Here is a 26,521-nt window from a genome sequence, read left to right as displayed (position 1 = left end):
ATATATATATATATATAATATGATATTAATAAAATATACTAATATAATTATATAATACTATTAAAATATATATTATATATATATTATATATATATATATATATATATATACATTATAGGTTATGTTAAAAGTGTTTCTAAATAATTTAAGTGTTTAGTACACTTTTTATATAATATAGCTATATAAATAATTTTATAATATGAAATAATTTAATAACAATATTATTCATAACATAAATAAAGATAACATATTATATATATATATATATATATATATATATATATATATATATATATATATATATATATATATTTATATAATTATAATATATTAATAATAATATAACAACATTAAAAGATATGTATATATGTATACACAATACGTATAAATAATTTTCAAAGTCTAGTACACTTTGTTTTTTTCAAAACTTTCTAGACTAATTATATCTTCTTTTTTCTTCTTCTCTCAATTGTCTGACTTAGTTTAATTATTTAATTGCATAACTACTTCTCCTTCTTTCTTTTTAATAAAAGCAAAAATAAAAGCAAAAATAAAAATAATTGAATATTTCAAATCACTTAGGAATACATTTGGCACACTTTTAATATAATTACTAATGACCCATTTTAAACGTTCTCGATTATACTCTGAAACTAGTTTTGTGTTCCTGTTCCAATTGTTTTTCTAAAAATCTGCCAAGAAAAATGAAGAAGAGCTAGTAAAAAGAAAGACCAAAAAAAGAAAAATAAATAAAACGAATAAAAATACTTAAAGAGAAGTTTGTAATCACAGTTAATGGGGTGTTGTGTGAGTTGGGAAAGAGGAGAGATGGAAGAGGCAAGGAATGACGATGACGATAAGGGAAGAAAAAAAGAAGGAATGTTTTTATTTAAACCTTATCGGGATTGAGATAAGCACAAGTGGGGAGATCCATTTTCCTCGTTGAGAAGTAGTTTCTCCGTAAATTTGCCAATTAACAGCACGGTGCATTAGCTTGTGCAGGAAGAAATTCCTTTCTTTTAGCTCTATAAAAGGGGAACACAAGAAGAACTCTACGTACGATCAACGAAAGAACGAATAAATGATCGTTCATGATAAAAAGGTGGTGGAAAAGGAGTTAGAAATGGTGATGAAGGTGATGGAGAGGGAAGAAACTCTTTGAAAAGTTCAAATGAAGGTGGTGGAGGAGGAGAAGGAAAAGGAGGAGGTAAAAAAAAAACCAATTCAGGAAGTTGGCAAGCTATTGCAATCTCTACTTTACTGATGTGATAATAAATTAAGACGATAAACCCATTTTTTCTATTTGCATATCGAATGGATCATCTAAATACAGAATATACAAGGTGACTTGTGTTATATTTTATACTTTTACTCAAACTATAGATTTAATGCTTTACTTATCTAACCATTTGAACACTGCTTTATTCCTTTTTTTTTGTTTTTCTTTGTAGATAAGAAATCTAAGAGAAATTGGAACTGGTGTCATTCTATGTTTGATATAATAATATATTTGTACAATATATTATTTATATAAAATTTCATTGGCAACTGATTCTAAGTGATTGCAGATTTTAAAGGCCATCTATCGACAAATTTCGTATTCACTTTAGTTATGCTAATCTATTATAATATAATACAATATAATATATTTTCAATATAATATAATGTAATAGTATAATATTACGATTGTACTATTATTATTATTATTATTATTATTATTATTATTATTATTATTATTATTATTAATTGGCTGGGACTAGTTTCATTCTATGTTTGATATAATAATATATTTGTACAATATATTATTTATATAAAATTTCATTGGCAACTGATTGTAAGTGATTGCAGATTTCAAAAGCCATCTATCGACAAATTTCGTAATCACTTTAGTTGCTAATCTATTATAATACAATATAATATATTTTCAATATAATATAATATAAAAGTATAATATTATGATTTTACTATTATTATTATTATTATTATTAATTGGCATTAAAAAGTCGAAAGGTCTTTACCGACTATTATTATTATTGTTATTGTTATTATTAATTGGCATTACAAAGTCGACAGCTCTTTACCGACTACTATTATTATTAATATTAATATTATTAATTGGCATTGTGAAGTCGAAAGTTCTTTACCGACTATTATTATTATCATTATTATTATTAATAATATTTTTATTATTATTATTATTATCTCCATTATTATTTCTAATATTAAAAATCTTTATATAATATCTTGTTAATTAATATAATATATATGTTAATATAATATATTTTCTAAGTGCAAATCGAATGCATCTTCTAAAATAAAAGTATACAGGGTGACTTGTGTTATATTTTATATTTTTACTTATCTAACCATTCAACTATTGTTTTATTTTTATTTTTTCTTTGTAGAAAGAGATATCAGAGAAATTGGAACTAGTATGACTCTGTTTTTGATGTAATATATTATTTATATTAGATTGGCAATTAATTGTAAGTGATTGTTGATTTTAAAAGCCATCTATCAACAAAATTCGCAATTATTTTGGTTGCTAATCTAATATAATATATTTTTAATATATTATAAAATAGTATAATATCGTAATATTGTAATTGTACTATTATTAATATTATTCTTTTTATTATTATTGTATTATTATAAAATCAGTCCGATACACACATCTTTAAGTCAACGAATTACCTTATAACCGCCATCTGTTAGAATCTTATCTTATAAACAAATAATTCGCAATAAAATAATATTGCGATTTTAAATTGAGATATAAACCTATCCTATCTTTCAAGTTGGATGAAACTGCATACAGTGTGCAAAATTTTATTAAAATCGGTTAAGTAGTTTAGGAGTCCATTGCGAACAAACAACGTGACACATAATTTATATATATTATTATTTATTATATATAAATTATTAATTTATTAAAATGCATTAAAGAATCATCAATTAATATATCAATATTTGAATCTTTGTAAATCATATATAAAACTAAAATAATATTCTAACAGTAATATTAAATTTAGATTAATATCTAAAAAAGTATCATAACCTTTTTTTACATATAAAAGGAAAGTTTCTAGTTATCAATATATATATATAATAGAATATTCTTCTCTTTTTCTTGAATTTATTTATTGATATGTCCTTGTCACGGTTTATATTCTCTCATGAGAGAGTATAATACTTAAAATGCATGTATCAGGGTTTACAGTGAGAAGTGTTTTCTTCCTTCTCAAACCTTTATATATATATATATATATATATGTGTAAGTAAAGAGGTGTGTAAGCCATACGAATGCTCTTTTCTACAGTCCACTAACTAAACATAAGACGAAGGAAGGAACAGAGTAAAGAAAATAAGAAAGAGAAAGAGAGGTCTCGCCTTAATCTACTTTTCATCTTGCCAGACTGGTTCGTCCCTTCCTTCAACACCATCATTTTAACTCTTTTCTTTGGCTTTCCTAACTTCATCTTCTTCTTCTTCTTCTTCTTCTTCTTCTTCTTCTTTTTCTTCTTTTGCTTTTTCTTCTCTATTCACCGATTTCTCCAGTTATTCTAATTTTATAATCAAATTTTCTTACATTTTGTTAAATATTTGATGAATATAGCAATTTTATGAACAGGTTACACTCACTCATTTGGCAAGAAATGTAAAATACTATTGTAAACAAATTAATTTGTTATTTTTTTATTAAATGTTTCATTGATTTATTATTATTATTATTATTATTATTATTAGGATGAACCAAAAATGTTCGTGTTTTGTTTAATTAATATTTCTAAAGTAAATTTTACAATACATTAATGCAATTTCAAAACAAATACATAGTTTTGTTTTAACAGTTAAATATTAATTCAAAATAATACGTTATGCAATTTCAAAGTAAAGTTTCAACATAATAAACTCACGAACTTTTGATTCACTCTAATAATAATTATAATTATTATATTTTTCATACAAATTAATGAGGATACTTAAGAAAACGATTACAAAAAGCATCATATTGTTTTGAATTTGACTCATTTACCCCCACCATCCCACCCTAAATAATATGTTTGTTTGCTTGAATTATATGAAACAGTAGAAAATTGAAATACAGTAAATAAAATTTGAATAAGCCCAAGGTAATTAGCATGACAAAAAAAATACTATTAGGATAATTTTTTAAATAATATATGTAAAATAATATACAATACAATCTCTTATTCTTGAAATTTCAGTGATATATATATATATATATATATATATATATATATAATATAACCTATAATGATCTATATAAATATATAATTATATAACCTATAATTATCTATATAAATATATAATTATATAACCTATAATTATCTATATAAATATATAATTATATAACCTATAATATATATAAATATAATATATATAACCTATAATATAATATAACCTATGTGATATATATATAAATATAACCTAACATTTATTATATTACAATATATTAATCATAAATTAATATATTAATATTTATATATATTCTAATATTATAATAATAACTTTAATATATATATATATATATATTGAAGTAGTTTAAATGATTTAATCTGTTTTTCTTAAGAGCCATGTTTAGATAGACAATAAGAACCGTTATTGAAAGGAATATATACAGCTAAGTTAATCTTTCATTATGCAAATAACCTTGTTTATTTGTAATTGACGGTCACAAGAGACCTACGCACGCATCTTTTAAAAGATAATCTCTTTAACAGTAATCGAGAATGGTACAGACGTACTTCCTCCTTCTTCTCTTTATTTATTTTTTTTTTCTTTCTTTCTTTCTTTCTCGAGTTTGACGCAATCAATGTCTAGCTTTATACAGTTGATTGTAGGTCAGTTAGGTGTATACGCAAGCAGGTTAAGGTCGTCGTTCTTTATTGTTACAAACTAAAAAGGATTGTTATCATTTAGAAAATATTAATCCTTATTGGTCATTGTAGGTCACGTGGGAAGTAACTTACAAATAAAAATATGTTAGTAATAATAATTAATTAATTTCATATATTTATAGTACTCATTAATAAAAAATAAATAATTTCTAATAAATAATAAATTATTCTTATAATATTGAACAATTTTGTTGAATATTTATCGAAACCACTTACAATTTATATTAGTGAGAATCATCAATGTAAAAACCTGATAACCGAGATAAGGTTTTATAGGTTATGATTTAAATATAATTAAAGAAGGATAAAAAAGAACAAATCCTTTTTTTTTTTTTTTTATAAATTTCTAAATTAATTACTAAATTACTATTTAGACTAACAATAATAATTATTGTTTTAACAAAAGAAAATTATTCTGACTTTGTAATATTCAATTTCAATCAAATTTTAATCAATTTAGATGAAAACTTTTTCTGATTGATTTCATTTAAATGGAGGATACATTTTTTTTTTTAAATTGTAACACCTTATTTAAATTTATAGTTCGCCCTGTTCATAAAATTATTATTAGGATTTTTAGCACTTGAATACGCTATCTGGTAGCTAAATTCAAAATTAGAGTAGATAGGTCAAATTGCTACGTCACGTAGGATCTCTATCACTTGAATATGCTATCTGGTGGCTAAATTACAAATTAGATTTAATAGGTCAAATTGTTACGTCACGCCTCTGCCAGAGATCCTAATACTATTGGAATATAATTATTATATAATTTAATCAAGCAACAATATTCTTAGTGGGGTTGGGGGTCAAGTGTTAAATGAGTCAAATCAGAATCTAAATCTAAAAACTATGTTGCCCTTTTTCTAATTATTATCTTAAATATTCATTAATTAGTATAACAAATATAAATTGATGATTATTATTAATAAATAAATCAATGAAAACGTTTAATAAAAATTCTTCGTTTGTTTGTTTGTTTTGTTCTTAGGCTGAAAGGGATAAACTTGAAAAGGCACGTCGTTTTTTGGAGATGAGATTGGAAGGTTGTGAATCTGAATTAAGAGGTAAAGAGGACGATCTTTTCTTACAATTGGAACGAACACTTCGATTGGAGGAAGAAGTCGAACGTGCGAAGGTGGAGCGTGACAACTATATAGCTGCTCGCGATCGTTTGGATCAACAGCGCGAAACGGCATTAAGAAGATTGCAACTTCAGTTGGCGCATAACGAAGCAACCAGACAATCACTCGAACGGGCACGGCAGGACGTCATAAGACAGGCCACCGTCATTCGGGCTGAACGAGATGCACTTGAGAGAGAAGTATGGAAACTAATCCATGACGATTCAATACTAATTTTATATTTTTCAACATTTTTCGTTTTATTTTATTTTTATTTTTGAGAGTCATTCAAAACAAGATATTTCACAAAATTAATCGCACAAGAATGAAAAAAAAAATGAAAAATATGTTCTATCGGTATAGTAGGAATCTTTTAACCCTTTAAATGATATGGACGCATATATGCGCCCAGCCAAGGTCGCATGTTTAAAATGCGAGCGCATATATGCGCCCAGTAAAGGTCGTCTGTTTAAAATATGAACGCATAGCATCAGTTAAAGTCATCTGAGTTAATTGTAGACTCATATATGCACCAAACTAAAACCAATTTGCCGTAACTATGGACGCATATATGTGTTTATCAATTTTTTCTACCTTCCTAGAGCTTTGAATTCTTTTTCTTTTATATTTATTATAAAAGAACCCTTTGTTTTACAACAACGAGTTAAACTCGTGGTAAGAAATTTGGGTCAAATGCGGCAAATAAACCAAACTTGTTATTATTATTTTTATTGATCGAGCAATCGGGAGTTAGCAAGTAGGACAAGAAGTTAACGAAATATATTTAACAATACAAAAATGAAACCATTTTTTGACGTAAACAAAAATAGAAATCAATTTTTTTGTTAACATAACCTGCTTATACAGTTTATAAGAAAAAAAGATTCTTTTCTAATTATTATTATTATTATAGACAAATAAAAAGTATATATTTTATATACTTTAGGGATAACCAAATAAAAATGTATGAATATATTATTGTCTGTTAATAGAACAAAACGTTGAAAGAAAAGTTACGTATAGGTGAGGACGAATTAGGTATTGAAAGACGTCGAAGAGAAGAAGGTGTAGCAGCTCTTACGCGTGAAACAATAACGTTGAGACATGCTGCAAGACATCTTAGAGCAGCGACACTTCATGCCACATCTTGCCGTCGTCGTAGAAGATGTTCAATTTGTCTTTACGCTCAACGTACATTCGCTGAGGTTGATGATTTTCAAGATGAGTAAGTTTGATCTATGATCTTGAATATTTTTCATATTTACTATTCGCATAGAATTGATTTGTTGTATATTAAGTTGGTACATATAAAATGTCGGATTTTTAAGTGAATGATAAATAACACTACATATCTTTTTATACAAAAGTTGTTTATTTCATCAAAATATGTTCCATTCGTTTCAATACACTTTTCCCAACAAGAGTTCTTTAAACCATAAATGCCATTTCCTAACAAAATTCTGATCTTTAGAATCAACAAACTCTGACATTGGTTATGTCAAAAACAAAAGCATAATGAAAACAGGGAGAGAATTGTTAGCATGTAAAAAAAAAAAAAGAACGACATTTCATATGCACCAATCTAATATATATTTATTGATTATTATTTCAGTGGTAATCTCTTCAAGTGCCTTCAAGCGCCCTTACAAGATTTGCGAACTTGGTTGAGACCAAGTTCAACAACGTGTACTACTAGTTCAGCATGTACCGGTGGTGGTGGTGGTGGTGGTGGTAGTGGTTCATCGCGTACACCTAGAACAAGTTCACCATTGGCCGAAAGAGAAATTACTTACATCGATGACTCAAGTGTTGATAGTAGTAATGGTGGTAGTACCGAAAGTACCACCAGTAGAAGTACTACAAGTAACAGTAGTAGTAACAGTGCTTCAGATGATGAGGCCTATCCAAGTACCCTTGTTGCTGAGATGTCATTGTCATCAGCTAATTCAAATGTACCACCCACTAATCGAGCATTTTCTTCGGATTCAGGGTATTTATTATATAACCCAATATTTCTATTATCATAATTATCTCAATGATGATTTACACAAATACAAAGTAGATGGTTAAAAAACTAGACGGACGTTTCTAGGTTCTCATCGGAAATTGGAGACCGTAGATCACGGTGTTTCGAAAATGGTTGCAGCAGTACCAGCAGTAGCACCGGTAGCAAAAGCAGAAAAATCAGCGAATCGTTCAGCAGTAGCGAACCGGATGATCAGGGTGGTACGTCGAGTGGGGGAGGATTTACACGTTCCAAGTGGACATCTTCGTTCCGAAGATTACTTGGACGCAAATTGAAATCGAAGCAAACAACTACGTCGAATAATGGTGGTGGTAGTAGTGGTGGGGGTAGTAATGGTGGTACATCATGAACTATTACAATTCATCAATTACATCAAAGAATATATGAGTATGAATGTTACAAAAAAAGATTGCTTAGATCTTTTTTTTTTTTTTTTTTTTTAATCAATTTCTTCTAACATGTGATTATTTAAAATATACTGCGTTTTATTTTTAAACGTTTCATGTAAATTTAAACATAACCTAAATCTTTTTTTCTCTCTTCTTCACTCTTCTAAACGGGTTTTCTTTTATTTTTTTGTTTTGTTATTAAGGATATGCTAAATACGTTATTTTGTGTTATCAATTATTCTTCTTCTTCTTCTTCTTTATATATATGATTATTATTATTATTATTATTATTATTATTCTCATTATTATTATTATAATTATTTATTTATTATTTTGGTATTGTTTGAACTTGTGTTAGATAAAATAATTTTGCTACATTTGACGTTCCATTTATTAGGATAAATCATTCCATAAAACTTGATTTATAAATAAATAAATAAATAAATAATATATATATATATATATATATATATATATATATATATATATATATTTTTTGTTTTTTGTTTTGTTAAATCAAGGCAAAAGAGAAATCGTTGATTCAATACTGCCGACTCTACGTGCATATCGAATTGCATTAGACTTTTATAGTTATGTATATATCTATATATATATGTAACTATAATAACGATTATATTTATATATACATATGTATGTGTATGAATAAAAAAGAAAAAGGAAGAAAAAGTATGTGTACGTACGTATAGATATGCAAAGGATTTGCTCGTGTGATTTAATTATATTTTGTGTATTATAATTTATTCACATACATTGGTTATCCGTTCATATTTATTATTGTCACAAACATAATTTATATCAAAGTTGTTAAAAAGAGAAACATCATGCTGATAATGTTTAATACATTGCGAGATAAACTATAAGTTCATTCCTCTAGGTTTATTTTGATTATTATTATTATTACTAATATTATGTTCTTTTTTTTTATCAAGCTTTCTCTTCGTTTGCCAGACTAAATAAAAAGAAAAAAAGGGTATTTATGATGTAAGATGTTTATTTAACAAACGATTGATAAATAATATATATATATATATATTATATGATTTGACAATTACACAAATCATAACCACGTGAAACATAATTTTAAGTGTATATTTGAATGAACGTATTTGAGCCGTTTATTTTGAAAGTAGCCTAAGCCCATTTATGTTCGAATCAAGATATTGAAGGATGTTAAATTTATAGTTCCTATTAAAATACTGACAATTTTATTAAATGAATAATATGTGTTTTCTTAGTAAGAATGGATTTAGGTGACTTTCCAAATTAACAACCAGATTCATTACAGAATTTAAAGGAGCTCCCCAAGTCCATTCAGCATAATTAACCCTTTCGCTACGGTGGGCCTCGCCGCGAAGTACCTCGTCTAGAACGGAGCGCCGTACCGAAAGTGGGAACATTAAGCGCGCGCAGTCTTTAGCATTCGGAGCCTTTTGTCTCAAAAACGACTTTGTGACATTACTTTTAGAAACAAAATGATTTGTGTTCATAATTATGTGACTATAGTCTATGACTATAGTCACCCGTCGCGTATAGGTGGCATCGTGTGACGGGTGACTATAGTCATCCGTCGTGTGCGGGTGTCGTTTTGTGGCGGGTGACTATAGTCACCCGTAGTAGTGAAAGGGTTAAATATGCTTCAAATTGAAAAAAAACAATACTCAATTTATTTTACATATCTTTAAAACACTACAGAAACATAATTAATGCGATTCATAAGATTTGTTAACTACATCAATTACAAAACAATTTACTGCTCATTTACATTTTGCGTGTATGAAAGGGATTTGAAGAAATCATGATATTCCGTTGGTATATGTCGTAGTAGGTCCATTATGTCCTTGAATTTTACTGTTTTAATTTGTCCGATATTTTCATACAGTGATGTCAATATAATATTGTCGAACTTTTTTTGATCTACCCCCGATGTGGTAATAAATTCAGGATTTTCAAATTTTCATTCTCATTCATCGATTTCTTACAGAAAATTTGATATGATTCATTTCTGACAAAACGCATTGAAACATACTTTTAAGCAGTTTATCGATTCACCGTTAGAATTGTGTAACCCTTTTTAAAAATTGCATTTTCTATTAATTTTGTTCATACAATAATCTTCTTTGTTTCATTTGATTTACAATAAAGTTTATTACCTTTTTGGTACTTTCTGATAATATTATAATAATCTTTGGAGGACAAATGGTAAATAATTTTGTTTAATGGCATTTCTACCATGTCAAAATTTCTATCATTATGAATAATTATAGACAATCGGAAAATAATCATTGGCAATTGAGGTTAGGCCACTTTGAAAATAAACCTTTTAATCGTTTCATTTATCAGCAAACTTTCGTGTTACAAAATTTTCATGATTTTTAATGTATTATTAACAAATTGTTTCAGAATGAAAAGATCATGTAAAAATGTAACTATTAGGGGGACCGAAAAGTAATGGCCGTTACTACGCATGTCAAATTATTTCTAATATTTTCAATCAAAAAACCGATTGATGGTTTTTATCGTAACGATATCAACAATTTGCATACCAGATAGAAAAAAATTGTAGATAACGTGATTAATTAATATAATTATTGATTAATAATAAAAACTTGTTGGAATAATTTATTTGTTTGAATTTTGAGCAAGGTTGCTAACTTGATATTTTTTTGAAAATGGAGTTAGGCTGCTTTCAAAATAAACCTTTTCATCGTTTCATTTATCAAGAAAACTTTCGTGTTACAAAATATTATTGATTTTTAATATATTAATAACATATTGCTTCAGAATGAAGAGAAAATGTAAAAATGTCACTATTACGGTTGCTAAGTTGATTTTTTTTTGGAAAATGGAGTTAAGTAACTTTCAAAATGAACGGCTCATATATATATAATATGATTTGACGGTTACACGAAACATACTACGTGAAACGTAATTTTAAAGTGTATATTTGAATGAACGTATTTGAATATATTATTACTGTAATAGTATATATATATATATATACATAAAATTATTAACTTAATATATATGAGAATTGGTTTGACCAAAAATTTGAATAAGAATAAAAACTTGAAGGCTCGTTTTTTCAATTTGATGTGATAGTTTCGAATTTATACAAAAAAAAATAATAATTAGAAAAATTGAGAATAAAAATAAAATGGGGTAAATAAAAAGAAAAAAAAATTAATTAAAACGTTATTGTTTTTTAATATAAGATTTTTAAATCGTTACGTTTATAGCGCGTTTATTATTCGAATTGTTAAAATATTAGCCAAAGAATTTAATAGGCTATATATATATATATATATAGACAAGAAAAAGAAAAAAAAAAAAAGAAAGAACATATTCAAATTGTCTCATCGTAAAATCATATTAAATTAGAAATATTAGAATCTGAATAATCCTACGATAAAGCAGAAATACTCTTTTTGTTTTCGTTTTTGTTTTTGTTTTTTTTTTTTCTTACATTTAGAAATACTTAAGAGTATGTATTCGGTTTTGTAGTACAATAATAACGAAAGAAAATTAAAAGAAAAAATAAAAAAAAAGAAAGTAATGTAATATAACAATTACCGACGTGGTGTTACAACAATTGTATCTCGAATTTTTGTAATAGTAAAAAAAAACACATAAAATATTAAAATACACGTAAAAATGTGCTTGATGCGAATTTTTTTCAATAAAAAAAAATTTTAAAAAATATCAAAAGTCAGAACATTCATCACTTTTCATAATCAAATCAAATCATCACATCAAAAAAAAAAAAAAAAAAAAAAACCTTCCGCAATAATTCGTGATATAAAAAAAAAAATTATTAAATAAATTAAACAATTAATTATTTCATTTTTGATTAATTTCTTTAAATCTCCAATTTTTTGTCTACAAAACTAAACTGAAATTGAGGGGAAGGTGGGAAGAGGAAGAAATTATAGTCAAAAAAGTTTCAAAAAATTCGAATCTATTTTTTTTCTTTTTTTTTTTTATAATTATTTAGAAATTTTATTTGAATTAATTAATAATTATAATTAATTTTTAATGTAATATTTTTTTTATTATTTTTCAACTCGTCGAGAAATTTTCTTTTTTTTTTTTTTAAATAAAAGAAATAAGAACAAATGACGAGTTAAATAATTCGATTAATTAATTCCTTAAATTACGTTTATTTATTTATTTTTATTTAATTTATGTTGAAAAATGAGAAATAATTTGTATAAAATTATTAATTTATTATATATATATATATATATATATATATATAAAAATTGTATTTTATAATGGTTTTGTATAATACAGATTATTACTTTTTTATAATTATATTTTATTATAATATAATTTAATTTTATATTTAATAATTATTTTTTATAATATAGATTATTATATTAATATATATTTACATTAATATATTTTACAGATTATAGATTATTATCTAAGTTTAGTTTTGTAAATAAAACATTAGAAACTAAAGGAAACTAATCAATAATAGAATATAATCAATTGTTTCAATTATTTAAATATTTTTTGTAAATTGTGGAATTATTATTTTATTATTTTTATCATTTAATCAAATTAAAAATAATTGGTTTTTTTTTTTGGTCTAAAAATATTTCATTTAAAAAAAAGTAAAAATGATTTGTGTGGTTTTTTTTTCAAGTGCGTGGGATTAATATCAAAAAAAGGAAGGAAGATAAAAGATATATATATATATATAATACTTGCCAATTAAAAGTCAGATAACATTATTCTTTTTTATTTTATCTTTCAATGATAATATAATTACGTCATGTGATATTTTTACAAATCGTGGTATTAATACTAATTAAATATTTCGACGATTTAAAAATAAATAACCTTGCAACATTCTATTGTTTTCATAGAAATGTGTATGTGTATGTACATAGGTTGAAACTTAAGTAGTGGCAACTATTTATTCACAACCGATACAAAAGAGTTACATGTTTGCACCTGTTACTTCCTTCAAAGTAGTCACCAGCGTTGTGTAGAACCCGTTACTAGCGATTTGGAAGGTTTAGTATACCATTAGTAGAGCCTGTTCTGTTGATGGTGCGAATGGAGCGGTCTACTACCTGTCGAATCTCTGGAACAGTTCTGAAGCGAATGCCACGATGGGTTCCGCATGAACTGACGGAAATGCAAAAATGGATGCGTTACAAAGCTGCTCAGACGCACTTGGAGCGCTATGAACGCGAAGGAGAGGCTTCCTTCATCGTATCATAACACTGGATGAGACATGGCAGTAAACCGCACCATTTGCACCATCAACAGAACAGGCTCTGCTAACGGTATACTACACCTTCCACATCACTGGCAATGGGTTCTACACAACGCTGGTGACTACTTTGAAGGACAGTAACAGGGGCAAACATGTAACTCTATTGTAGAATAGAAGAATAGAATAGAATAGAATAGAATAATCTTCTCCATTTGCTTCCCCGAAGGGTTACAATCCTTTGCACAATCCTTTCAACCTCATCCTTTCCTTCTTTACCCTCATCTCCCGCCTTTGAGCAACCGTACTCTACTCCTTCCACCAAACTTTGTCCATCTCTTCCCTCTCACCAACTCTCCACATTCATCATCCATTCTTCCCCCCTGCCACTCTTATAAAATATTTCTCTTATCTTTTCCACCATTCCTCTCCCGTCCTCCTCACCTTCTGTTCTGACGAATCTAACTGTTTTGTATCGGTTGTGAATAAATAGTTGCCACTATTTAAGTCTCAATCTACGTATAATTTATCTAGATATGTCATTTATAAGACATTATAAAATTTCTTTTTTATTTCATTGGAATCTTCGAAAGATTATAAAACCGTGTAAGAATATAAATTAAAAAGATATTAAAAGAAAAATAGATAATATAGATAAAAGATTCTCAAGTAAAGAAAAGAATAACTTATTGTTTCTTTTCTAACAAAAAATAAAAATAAAATTATTTATCAAACACCAAGGGCAAAGAATAATAATCATAAAATCATTAGAACATACATTTCAATAAACCCCAATATGGGGTCTCTAGAACTTGAATACGCTATCTGATGGCTACATTAAAAATTAGAGTAATTAGATCGAATGGCAATGCGACGCCACTGCCAAAGATCACCAAACTGGAGAATAGTAGTGAGGTTTTTTCCGAAAAGTAGTAAGGTTTTTTCCGAAAAGTAGTAAGATTTTTTTCCGAAAAGCAGTGAGGTTTTTTCCGAAAAGCAGTGAGGTTTTTTCCGAAAAGTAGTGAGTAAGTAGTGAGTAGTGAGTATAAAATAAGTAGTGAGTAGTAATAAAAAAAAAATTAATAATGTTACAAAAGTGATCTATTCAAATTATCCTTGTCTAGTATGAGTAAAAACGATAAAGAAACATATATATTGATTAGAAGCTATTTAAGAAAGTCCTAAGGTCTAAACGGTAGTGAGGTTCTTTCTACTTTTTGGAAAAAACCTCACTACTTTTCGGAAAAAACCTCACTACTTTTCGGAAAAAACCTCACTACTTTTCGGAAAAAACGTCACTGCTTTTCGGAAAAACCTTACTACTTTTAGTAAGGTATTTCGAATGTGGGGTTTTTTCCGAAAAGTAATGAGGTTTTTTCCGAAAAGTAGTAAGGTTTTTAGAGAGACCCTACGGACTTATCGAAAAGACCCTACGGACTTATCGGAAATACCCTACGGACTTATCGGAAAGACCCTACGGACTTATCGGAAAGACCCTACGGACTTATCGGAAAGACCCTACGGACTTATCGGAAATACCCTACGGACTTATCGGAAAGACCCTACGGACTTTTCGGAAAAAAACTTACTACTTTTCGGAAAAAACCTCACTACTTTTCGGAAATAACCTCACTACCTTTCGGAAAAAACCGCCCGTCTTTCCGATAAGTCCGTAGGGTCTTTCCGATAAGTCCGTAGGGTCTTTCCGATAAGTCCGTAGGGTCTTTCCGATAAGTCCGTAGGGTCTTTTCGATAAGACCGTAGTGTCTTTTCGATGTAAAAACTTCGAAAAACTAAGTTTCGAGAGAATGGGACGAATGCAGAATATCAGGTGAACGATGATTGTAGGGTTTTTTTTTATAATATTAATATTGTAATACTGTTACAATTATTAAAAATAATTTTACATTTACGAACATTTAATACATAACATATTACACACTAGGCAAGTTCTCAATTCAAAGAAGTAAGACAAGTTGCTTCTGGTAAATAAAAAATGTAAAAAAACTAAACACCTCTTTGCAAGCAAGAAATGCACAAAAACCTTCCGTCAAACAATTTGAAACTTTCCTATTATTTTCTTTCTGCTGATTTTGCGAAACTGGCGTTAACATTCCGCCGAGAGACACTCAAATAACAAATCACAACATCCAATTGCATATCATCGGAATAAAAAAAAATTAATAATGTTACAAAAGTGATCTATTCAAATTATCCTTGTCTAGTATGAGTAAAAACGATAAAGAAAGATATATATTGATTAGAAGCTATTTAAGAAAGTCCTAAGGTCTAAACGGTAGTGAGGTTCTTTCTACTTTTTGGAAAAAACCTCACTACTTTTCGGAAAAAACGTCACTGCTTTTCGGAAAAAACCTTACTACTTTTAGTAAGGTATTTCGAATGTGGGGTTTTTTCCGAAAAGTAATGAGGTTTTTTCCGAAAAGTAGTAAGGTTTTTTAGAGAGACCCTACGGACTTATCGAAAAGACCCTACGGACTTATCGGAAATACCCTACGGACTTATCGGAAATACCCTACGGACTTATCGGAAAGACCCTACGGACTTATCGGAAAGACCCTACGGACTTAACGGAAAGACCCTACGGACTTATCGGAAAAAACCTCACTACTTTTCGGGAATAACCTCACTACCTTTCGGAAAAAACCGCCCGTCTTTCCGATAAGTCCGTAGGGTCTTTTGGCTCTGCCCCCAACCTCCGTCAGGGGCTGTGCTCCTTGACCCCCCTGACTTCTGTTTCTGGGGGCTTTGCCCCCAGCCCCCACCAAGGCTTTCACCCCTGGACCCCTTGCTTTTTGTTAAATTTGCATAATTTTCGCTAAATGTATTAATTGACAACAAATAAAATAGTATATTACATGCCTAGGACAGTATAGTAAGAAAGTGGAAACTTCGTTTTACACATCGGGAAGAAAGGAATTCGGAAAGCGGCAACTTCGTTTCTTACAGGTGCAACGAGAGAAAAGTAGACACTTTTCGCCCGGAGGGAAGAAATATAATATTATTATTTAATTACAAGCGAACTTTCGATACCGGTGTGAGAAAAAAATGTATACATACCTAGAGAGAAAAGTATGGCATTGTCATCCGAGCCGAAGGCGAGATGTGATCTGATAATCATTCTTTTTTTTTTTTTTGTAAAATATGGTAGACAATAAAAGTATTATATTCTATATATTTCACAATTAATAATTATAATATTTGCGAAATAAAGAATTTAATATTCATTTTTTAATAAAAAAAATAGAAATATTTCGAAATAGAAAAGAAATGATGTGTTTGGTAAACAAAAAACAGACCACCCACCTTCTTTCTTTATTTCGACCGTCGGCATACCAACGTGATTATTTATGTTTATTCTTCTACCCTTCTATCGCTTCTACCTACAAACAGGTATAGTATCAAAATTATTGTATATGTGTCTACGCTTCGTGGTATGCAGTCGCACATAAACACACCCATATACAACCAGGAGCGATAACTACGAAGCAGCGCGTAAAGAGGAGACCGAGAATAGGGAAAACTGTACAGCTATATATTATATATATTCCGTCTCATTCTCTCGCAGGCTTAATCCTATTTGTTTGTTTCTTTTTCTCTCATTATTTAGTATAGCAGCCGTTTCATAGCTCCGTTTCGTAACCGACCGTGTTTCATGTGTTTTTCAGATCACTCCCTATTCTAAAGAAATTTTCACTTCAAACAATAGAAAAACAAGAACAATTAAATTAATATTGAAAAATGTGTATGCGTGTGAATGTGCGCATGCGCACGAGCTTACGCGCGTTCACCTACGTAAGAAATACACGCACACGTGCGTAAATACAAATAAATAGATATAAAAAGATCTTGGATCGATATTCTCGCGTGTGTTTCGATAAAGAAAATGTTTTTAGAACTTCTTGGCGTATCAGTGACGTTTCGTAGAAGCCTATTATCTTTCTCTTTCCATCGTTCTCTCTCTTTCTTTCCTTTACTAACAACTACTACAACACAGGAGTGTTTCATTCGGTACATATCCGTGAGATGATCACGGACAAGTTCAGTTAACACTAGGAGGTGACAGAGTACCGATGTTTCGTTAGACCAATCGACAGTTTTACAAGATAACTAATCGTGATATTTTAGTACTACGTAAACCTTTTCAGTACTATTTAATTACGAATTTTAATCAATTATATGTATATATAGAAATTGATTTTTTTTTTTAATTAAATTAAATACAATATTTATAAATAAACAAAAAGATAAGAGGTGATACAATATACACTGCCAAATATTACATCAGTATCAAGTACAACAGGTATTTATGAAACGTAACCATTTATAAATATACGAATTTTCACGAAGATTATCCGATCATAGCCGATCGGCTAATTTTCCTTAAAAAAAAAAAAAAAACCCTCCATATACACGCCCATCCAAAAATTTCATATCATTTGTTTTATTGTACAATTTTGTAATTAAAATATAGTATATAAGTTGTATAATAAATAAGTTTGAAATGATTGTGAAATTAGTCGAGATACATCGAACGATAAGGAAGAAGTGCGTTATCGATAAGTTCCGTTTTTTTTTTCTCTCTCTTCTTTGGTTATGACTCATGTACGTTATTTCTTGAAAAATAACATTGGAGAAGGATTTATTCGATTCCGATTAAAACAATCATATGATTATATGTCAAACGAACGTCATACGAAGATAATGCATTAGTGTTCCGAACGTACGAAGAATGATAATCATTTTTGATTGAAATTGAAATTGAAATTGAAATTGGTATTGGCGAATGATTAAAATTTATTATTTGCAATTAGTATTTTTATATATATATATACATTTAATTCTTTTTATTTTTAATTTGACAATGTTTTTTTTTTTTTTTTAAGAAAGTCCTCCTTTTTGGAAGGATTTTTAACTTGGTTTTTGTTTTATTCCACACTGAGTGGAATCGGATTAACTTCATTTCAAAATTAGTTCGAATGTGAGGGCGACTTCCAAGAACTTCTTCTTACTTTGATGATTTAACCGTTATTTACACCAAATTTGGCATGCTGCGTAACGAGTTAAAGGCCTTGATGGTCGCGTAGAGGGGAGAGGACAGGACAGTGCTTTCTCTTTCTTCCTACTTTCTTCATGACTCTTATTCCTCATGACATTTTCCAAGAGTTTCGTAGCTCTCATGTTTATAGTCATGTACCCAACACACGGATCCAGTGGGGACTCGATCCGTGGGGGTAGTCCAAAAAGGGTCTTTTTTTAAAATCCTTCCAAAAAAGTCAAATTAAAAAAATTGTTAACAATCGTGTTATAATTTTTCTTTTGTTGTTGTTGTTGTTGTTGTTGTTGTTGTCAAACAAAACTAAAAGACTATGAAATTTGTAAAAAGTGTATAAAATATTTGTTTTTTCTCTCTATCGTTCTTTACATTGATATCATTCAACTTGAAAATATTTCGATCGATCGAATCGAAACACCCCGAAGGCCGCCAAGCCTTCTGATATTATCGTTTTAATAATATTGATATGTGATACTCTTGATACATGCACGAAAAACTCGAGAGTATGTTTATTATTCTAACCGTTAAGTAACGAAGAAGAAAAAAAGAAAAAAAAAGTTTCATACGATATTCGTGATAAGTACACGCGAACTCGAGGTATTTTTTATCAACGGTAAATATACACTCATGTAAAAAAATGAGTCACGTATGAAATGTACTTTAATTTTTGTCATACCGTAAGAAAAATAAAATTAAAACCAAAAAAAAAAAACAATCCAATTTTTCCGCGTATTTCAATTTTGCGCGGGAAAAATATTTTATTCAAACGGTGTTTCTTTTTTTTTTTTATATCGGTTGTTTGTCGATAAATACGCTTAAACGAATCACGATTTTTGTTTTGTTTTTGTTAAATAAATTTTTAAATGAAAAATCAAGATATTGCAAAAACAATGTTAAAAAAAATAACGATCATATGTTGCGCCTCTGGTGGCAGTTTCGTGAATTATGAAATTTTTCATCGTGGCGAAAAATCGATCGTGGATAAAGATGATAAATTGATGATGATAATGATTACAATGATGGTATACCAAGCTGTTTATCTTATCACTTATCATCGTTGTATAACTCACGATTATTAATAAAAAAAAAAAAAAAAAAAAACTCGAGAGATAAACGAGAAAGAAAATGTTCAAAGATTACTTCGAGAATATTTTTTATTTTATTTTTATTATTTTTTTTTTTTATTTTGTTCTATTAAATTCTCATTCTTTTTCCTTCTTGTTTTTTTTTCTCTTTCTCTCAATAAAAAAAATATTATTATTATTATTATTATTATATTTATTATTATTATTATTTTTAACACGTACTACAACACATTACATAATTTACAATGACTAAAGTAATTTTAATAAATGAATAATAAATGCAATTATTAATTAATCATCGTATAATGGACATTTCATTTCCTTATATTCCAAGGATGAATTGACACATACGCGATACATTGAAAATTATTTTTCAAGAGACATTTGATATGCATAAATTTAACATTAAACATTTGGTTTCCTAATAAAACACGATATTTAAAGATACAACGTTACGGGAAATATTTACACACACACACAAAAGTAACATTTTGAAATGTTCAAAAATACGTCATTGAAAATTATTAAACGTCATTTATAATAAACGTTTAGAATTTAGTAATTGGGCTCTCACTCAAAGAGACAACTTTTTCATTTTCCGGCTAGGTCACCAGATTTAACACCCCTCGACTTATTCTTATGGGGCTACATAAAAAATAAAGTTTACGCTGAGCCTCCAACTACAATGGCCAATATAAGGGATTATATCGTCAATGAATGCAAGGAAATAACATAAGATACATTAAGAAACGTTAATGAATCATTAATTTCTCAATTCATAAAGTGTTCTGATGCAAATGGTCGCCATATTGAATCTTTTTTGTAAATAGACAAAAATTAAAATATCTCTCCTAAAATAATAATTGTTTTTTACATAAATAGGGTAATACTTTTTTGTAAATAATATGAAAGAGCATCAGATGATGCAATAAAAAATATATGATTCCATTTTAAAAAAATATTAATGACCTTCATATGTTCTTGACACGTCAACCTAAAAAAAAAAAGTATCACCAGTATGAGCTTCTTTTAAAGCCATTCAACTCCATGTGAAACATTGTCGTCTTCTACGCGTTATAATAAAAACGTAAATCGAAGTGGTAAAATGTGGTGAGCCACCCTGTATATTTAAATATATTATACTTAAAGATAAAATGTATAATAATAAAATAAAAACATTTCAATATAAATATAAATATAAAAATGAACATAAAAATATTTAAATATAAATAAATAATATATTTAAATATTTATTTAATAAACATAATAATAATAATAATAATAATAATAATATTATTATTATTATATAATTTAATATAATAAATTATTAATTTATTAAATATATATAATTTATACGTGGAAAAAATCATGGAAATAAAATCACAGAAAAATCCCAATTTGCCTCAAACAAAATTCCCACGTGATTTATCTCAAATTTATAATTATATTTTAATATTATTTTTTATTTTTTCCTTCTAGATATTATTTCATACAAAAAAAAAAAAATAAAAAATAAATCGACATGGATAAAAGTGGACCACCACAACCTGGTTTTATTCCACCAAGTGGTTCATCACCACCCCCACCTTATGGCGGTGGACCACCACCACCCCAACAAAGTACGTAATTTTCTCTTATTTTGTTCTTTCTTTTTTTTAATAAAATATTTCATAATTATTAATTAATAAAAAAATTCAATTATTTAAATTTTAAATATTTACAAATGAATAAATAATTAAATTTAACGTTCCATGCCATGTGTACTATTCATGGTATACGTTAAAGTTGACCATTACGTTACATATACCATCAATGGGACACGATTTTTATTATTTATTATTTTATTTATTTATTTATATATAATATATGTATATATAATAATTAAAAAATTAATATAATAATATTAATATTAAATTAGCTAATATTATATTAGGGCATAATTAGAATTAAGTATATTGTCAAGGGGAACGAACATGTAGGGGGGGCCTTCGGGGTAAACACCCTAAAAGGGTATACCTGAAATAAACTTCTTATCTTATTAATATTAAATTATTTATTATAATTATTTTAATTATTATTTAACTATTTTTTTTTAATTATTTATTATTATATATTATTTAATATTACATATAATATTTATATATAATTATAATATTGTAATGTAAGATATTTTAAAATAAATAAATAATTAAAAAATAAAAAAACTAATTAAATATATATAATTTTTTGTTATAATAGATGTGATAATCGTGACAACTGAAGCTTATGGGTCAGAATCAAGAGTAATGACATGTCCACATTGTAGACAAAATATATCAACTCGCGTGGAAACAGAATCTAACACAAAAACGCATTTGTTTGCTTTGTTGTTATGTATTATCGGGTAAAATTATTTAAATCTTTCATTTTTCGTTCTTTTTTCTTTTTTTTTTATATATATAAAATTATTACGCTCTTGTTAACCCCTTTCGTTTCATGCGCCTGATATATCCGGCATCTGCGCGTACTTCTGTACGATGACGACACTTCGGCGGACAGGACTGCTGAAACGAAAGGATTAAATGAACATTATTATCTTACAAAAATATTCAACTAAACATTAACGTTTTGTTATTTCAGATGTTGGCCCTGCGTATGCGTACCTTATTGTATGGATACTTGTTTAGTTAAGAAACATTATTGTCCATCTTGTGGAGTTTTCCTCGGCGAGTCTTCCAATTGATTCATCTTAACGATACGCAAATACATGGCTTATTACTTTACATTTATTATTTTGTTTATTAACATATCCTGTTTTTATTCAAGAAAGTATTATGTATGATATTTTGTCAACGATATAAATAATGGCCATTTGAAAACGTTGTTGATTCGGAGGATGAAGATTCCAACGAAATATATTCAGATGTTTATTTTTGTTTTCTCTTTATTATTATTATTATTATTATTATTTGTATATTAATTACGAAGAATTATCCGTCATCGAACGGATCATCATTTGATCCGTTTATTAGGAAAGTGGCCTAATTCCATTTATGTGATATTGAAGGGTTTGAGTTTCAATGCAATTCAAAATATGATTATTAATGAGTCCATACTGCTTGAGTGTATCGAAAGGAGTCCAATTTATAGTTCCTGTTAAAATACTATGCATTTATTGATAAATAATGAATTTAGGTCACTCTCAAAAATAACAACAACCAGATTCATTAGTACCTTTTTGGTACTTTCTGATAATATTATAATAATCTTTGGAGGACAAATGGTAAATAATTTTGTTTAATGACATTTCTATCATGCCAAAACCTCTATCATTATGAATAATTATAGACAATCGGAAAATAATCATTGGCAATTGAGGTTAGGCCACTTTGAAAATAAACTGTTTCATCGTTTCATTAATCAGCAAATTTTCGTGTTACAAAATTTTCATGATTTTTAATATATTAGTAACAAATTATTTCAGAATGAAAAGATCATGTAAAAATATAACTATTAGGGGGACCGAAAAGTAATGGCCGTTACTACGCATGTCAAATTATTTCTAATATTTTCAATCATAAAACCGATTGATGATTTTTATCGTTACAATATTAAAAATTTGCATACCAGATAGAAAAAGATTATTGATAACGTGATTAATTAATTTAATTATTGATTAATAATAAAAATTTGTTGGAATAATTTATATGTTTGAATTTTGAGGTTAAAAAACGACATTACACACTGGTCCACTTAATATTACAGTTGCTAACTTGATTTTTTTGGAAAATGGAGTTAAGTCATTTTCAAAATAAACCTTTTTCATCGTTTCATTTATCAGCAAACTTTCGTGTTACAAAATATTAATGATTTTTAATATATTAATAACATATTGCTTTAGAATGAAAAGAAAATGTAAAAATGTAACCTATTACGGTTGCTAATTTGATTTTTTTGGAAAATGGAGTTAGGTCACTTTCAATATAAACGGCTCATATAAGAAACAAACTTATCTAAAAAAAAAAGAATTGAAAAATAATTCATTACGAATAGGAAATCAATATAGTTGTCATTTGTAAAAGAATCATTTCGAATAGAATTCTCATTAATAGAATTTCATGTATAATGAGTTTATTTTTTTTTTTACTTGTAATGCATAAATACCAAATTGCATTTGATTTTATGAGATATTTCGTTAATGATTAAACAATGAAATTTTTCTTATAACAATAAAAAAAAAGAAAAAGTAATAGCAAAAATAATTGATAAAAATATTTTTAAACGCATGCGCATAGTTTGTTTAAAAAAAAAAATTTGTTTATTAAAAAGATTATTATTCCGTTTTGTATATATCTTCTTTATTATTTCGATACGTTAAATACACATACATTTATATACGTATATATAAATACATATATAAACATATAATAAGAGGAGTATTGTCGATATATAAAATTATTATCCGTAGCTAAATTTGTATTTTTACAAAATACAAATTCTTCTCTATTATCCAATTCGATTAACAACGATATTAAACACATGATTTATAGATATCAGATAATTATTTTGTATACAAGTATCTTTTTTGTATTGTCAAAAGTACTCGTATAAAATTGATAGAAGAAGGATTCCTTTTTTTTTATTTTCTCGTTCTGGCTTAGAAGATTTCTTTATGGAATTGCAGCATACACAATTTCTTTTTTTTTTTTCTTTAATAACGGCAGTGTGTAATAAATGTTACCTATGATAGAAAAATGGGGAAAACAAAATAATTACGCATATATATATATATATATATATTTTAACAAAAGGATTTAACAGAAATAAACAAATTACTACAAAAGCTCTAACATACTTCTTTTTTTTAATATCAATGCCATGCAAGAATATTTATTACAACGGTTCATAGTCTCACAAAGAGACCATTTGTTGTATATATATATATATATATACAATTGTTTTCCAAATACAGCACACACACAATTATGAGTACAATAATTTCAAAACACGTGCTATATATATATTATATTAATTAATATATGTATTAATTAAAAAATATTGAACCTCGTTAAAATATGAATTTACCTTCTGGCTGTTTTACTTTGTTTTATTCATAAATCCATTTTTCAGCCCACGATGACCAATCCGTAAGGCCACTAGATTTTTCCTTTTCACCGAACCACAATTTGATTTCTTTTTCGGCAGATTCAACCGAATCAGAACCATGAATAATATTACGACCAACTTGTAGACAAAAGTCACCACGAATGGTGCCTGGTGCAGAATTTTTGGGATCCGTTTCACCGAGCATTACTCGTCCAGTTTTGACTGCATTTAAACCTTCCCATACCTTAATAAGAAAATATGTAATATTAATGAAACAAATTTTGGATATATTATATATTTTATTATTAAATTTAATCAAAATATATTTACCATAGGTACTACTGGTCCAGAACTCATGTACTTAACAAGACCAGGGAAAAATGGTTTAGCGGATAAATCAGCATAATGTTTTTGTAATAATTCTTCAGAAGGCTGTTATAAAAAAAAATAAAAAGAAATAAACAATTATCTTAATTATTATAAATATAGAACTGATGTCTAAAATAATATATTTAAATTCGTAAGAGTAATATGTCAAAAAAAAAAAAAAAAAGTTGGCAAGTATTGACACGTATTGTTACTTCATGCATGTGCAATGACATTGACAAGGGTAGAAGATAACCTTTTTGTAATTGAATTTTTTATAACCTCAAAATAAAAAATATATATATATATATATATTTCTATTATTTATTATTACTTTAGTTTTATTAAGATAATATTAATAATTATAAAAAAAAATAACAGGAAACAAAATTTGTATTGTAAAATAGCCGGTTGTCCACGTGGAAGACATTGAAACGGAGTCTGCGCTTTGAATTGCAATTAAAGGGCTACACAAATACAATTAAACTTACCCAAACCATATTAAGGGCAACTAACTTGAAGCCCTTTTCTTCAAAACGTTGAATGATTTTCCCAACGAGTCCACGTTGGACTCCATCGGGTTTAATCATGATAAAGGTGCGTTCCTTCGTGTTGGCCATTATGTACTCGCAAAGGAAATGAAGGAAGGTCAAAACTGAACACACGACCATAGATTTTCGATGGTAGAAGGCTTCACAAGATAGGTAAAGAACACGTAATCCGCATTGCGACAATGGAGTGGGAAATGATATTGAGTTTAATTCATTTTTTTCACGCTAGAGCGCGTGGAATCGGAATTCACTTTATGCAAGATGGACGACGCTTGCGCACGAACATTGAACGAATTGTATTGTATATGTTTCTTTATTATTATTATTATTATTATTATTATTATTTATTTATTTATTTATTTTTCTATTGTTATTTAGATATATAATTAATTAATTAATTAATTAATAATTATTAGATAATTATAAATAAAATAAATTTATATTTAATATATATATATATCATAACGATAAAATAGTTACCACATTAGAAATAGTTTCGAAGTTAAAATTTAAAAATAAAAAATAAACTTTTTATAAATGAATTTCTGCTTCAATGAGAGAACGAAGAAATTATTCCAAAATAATTTTGTAAATATGATTAACTTTGAATTGACTTTAAAATGAAATAATTTTAAAATGATCAAATTAAATAT

At 27.4% G+C, this 26,521-nt stretch overlaps 3 protein-coding genes and 1 long non-coding RNA gene across 13 annotated transcripts in view; 2 read left to right on the top strand and 2 right to left on the bottom strand.

Moving 5' to 3' along the window:
- The window catches only part of LOC107071786 (uncharacterized), a 32,489-nt gene extending 20,350 nt beyond the window's left edge, over positions 1-12,139 (top strand). For 4 of the 5 annotated variants that reach the window (XM_089176654.1, XM_089176652.1, XM_089176653.1 and 1 more), the window contains 4 exons: positions 5,915-6,247; positions 7,040-7,272; positions 7,660-8,037; positions 8,140-12,139. In XM_089176654.1, the coding sequence (XP_089032780.1) occupies positions 5,915-6,247; positions 7,040-7,272; positions 7,660-8,037; positions 8,140-8,422 (1,227 nt within the window). In that variant the 3' untranslated portion in view covers positions 8,423-12,139. Of the gene's footprint in view, positions 1-5,914; positions 6,248-7,039; positions 7,273-7,659; positions 8,038-8,125 lie in introns of all 5 variants that reach the window. The other variant, XM_089176657.1, reaches the window with a different exon arrangement.
- Positions 1-17,547, bottom strand: part of LOC149031128 (uncharacterized) — a 30,854-nt gene extending 13,307 nt beyond the window's left edge. The window contains exons 1-2 of the long non-coding RNA XR_016178006.1: positions 17,032-17,547; positions 16,786-16,835 (exon numbers count right to left, since the gene is read on the bottom strand). This is a non-coding gene — a long non-coding RNA (uncharacterized LOC149031128). The remainder of the gene's footprint in view (positions 1-16,785; positions 16,836-17,031) is intronic.
- A 235-nt stretch (positions 17,548-17,782) lies between these two features.
- Positions 17,783-22,775, top strand: LOC107071772 (lipopolysaccharide-induced tumor necrosis factor-alpha factor homolog). Its single transcript, XM_015331052.2, has 4 exons — positions 17,783-18,028; positions 21,346-21,485; positions 22,105-22,249; positions 22,486-22,775. Exons 2-4 carry the CDS (start codon positions 21,389-21,391, stop codon positions 22,586-22,588), a joined length of 345 nt encoding a protein of 114 aa, XP_015186538.1. The 5' UTR covers positions 17,783-18,028; positions 21,346-21,388; the 3' UTR covers positions 22,589-22,775.
- awd (nucleoside diphosphate kinase) lies at positions 22,272-26,038 on the bottom strand. Of its 6 annotated transcripts, none has more exons than XR_016178005.1 (5): positions 25,809-26,038; positions 25,282-25,383; positions 24,931-25,195; positions 22,509-22,593; positions 22,272-22,409 (listed from the first exon to the last, which is right to left on the bottom strand). XR_016178005.1 is itself a non-coding variant. In XM_089176658.1 (4 exons), the coding sequence occupies exons 1-3, from the start codon at positions 25,986-25,988 to the stop codon at positions 24,953-24,955; spliced, it is 525 nt and encodes a 174-aa protein (XP_089032784.1). In that variant the 5' UTR covers positions 25,989-26,038; the 3' UTR covers positions 22,272-22,409; positions 24,931-24,952. The 6 variants fall into 6 exon arrangements, 4 of the variants coding, with proteins under 4 accessions (XP_089032784.1, XP_089032785.1, XP_089032786.1 ...); XR_016178004.1 differs by having other exon boundaries at positions 22,272-22,406; XM_089176658.1 differs by lacking the exon at positions 22,509-22,593.
- Positions 26,039-26,521: the final 483 nt, after the last annotated feature.

Source organism: Polistes dominula, unplaced genomic scaffold, assembly GCF_049000335.1.
Source record: "Polistes dominula isolate Pdom_NZ unplaced genomic scaffold, Pdom_raw_medaka contig_80, whole genome shotgun sequence".
In the NCBI taxonomy this organism is placed as follows: Eukaryota; Metazoa; Arthropoda; class Insecta; order Hymenoptera; family Vespidae; genus Polistes; species Polistes dominula.
This window is presented reverse-complemented; position numbering and strand designations above follow the sequence as displayed.

Bases quoted from the DNA above. Each gene is read 5' to 3' on its own strand.
- LOC107071772 (XM_015331052.2), top strand. From the start codon at position 21,389: ATGGATAAAAGTGGACCACCACAACCTGGTTTTATTCCACCAAGTGGT. The intron at 21,486-22,104 runs GTACGTAATTTT...TTGTTATAATAG, and splicing joins ACCACCACCACCCCAACAAA to ATGTGATAATCGTGACAACT. The intron at 22,250-22,485 runs GTAAAATTATTT...TTGTTATTTCAG, and splicing joins TTGTTGTTATGTATTATCGG to ATGTTGGCCCTGCGTATGCG.
- awd (XM_089176658.1), bottom strand. From the start codon at position 25,988: ATGGTCGTGTGTTCAGTTTTGACCTTCCTTCATTTCCTTTGCGAGTAC. The intron at 25,384-25,808 runs GTAAGTTTAATT...TTTTTATAACAG, and splicing joins TTGCCCTTAATATGGTTTGG to CCTTCTGAAGAATTATTACA. The intron at 25,196-25,281 runs GTAAATATATTT...TTTCTTATTAAG, and splicing joins CTGGACCAGTAGTACCTATG to GTATGGGAAGGTTTAAATGC.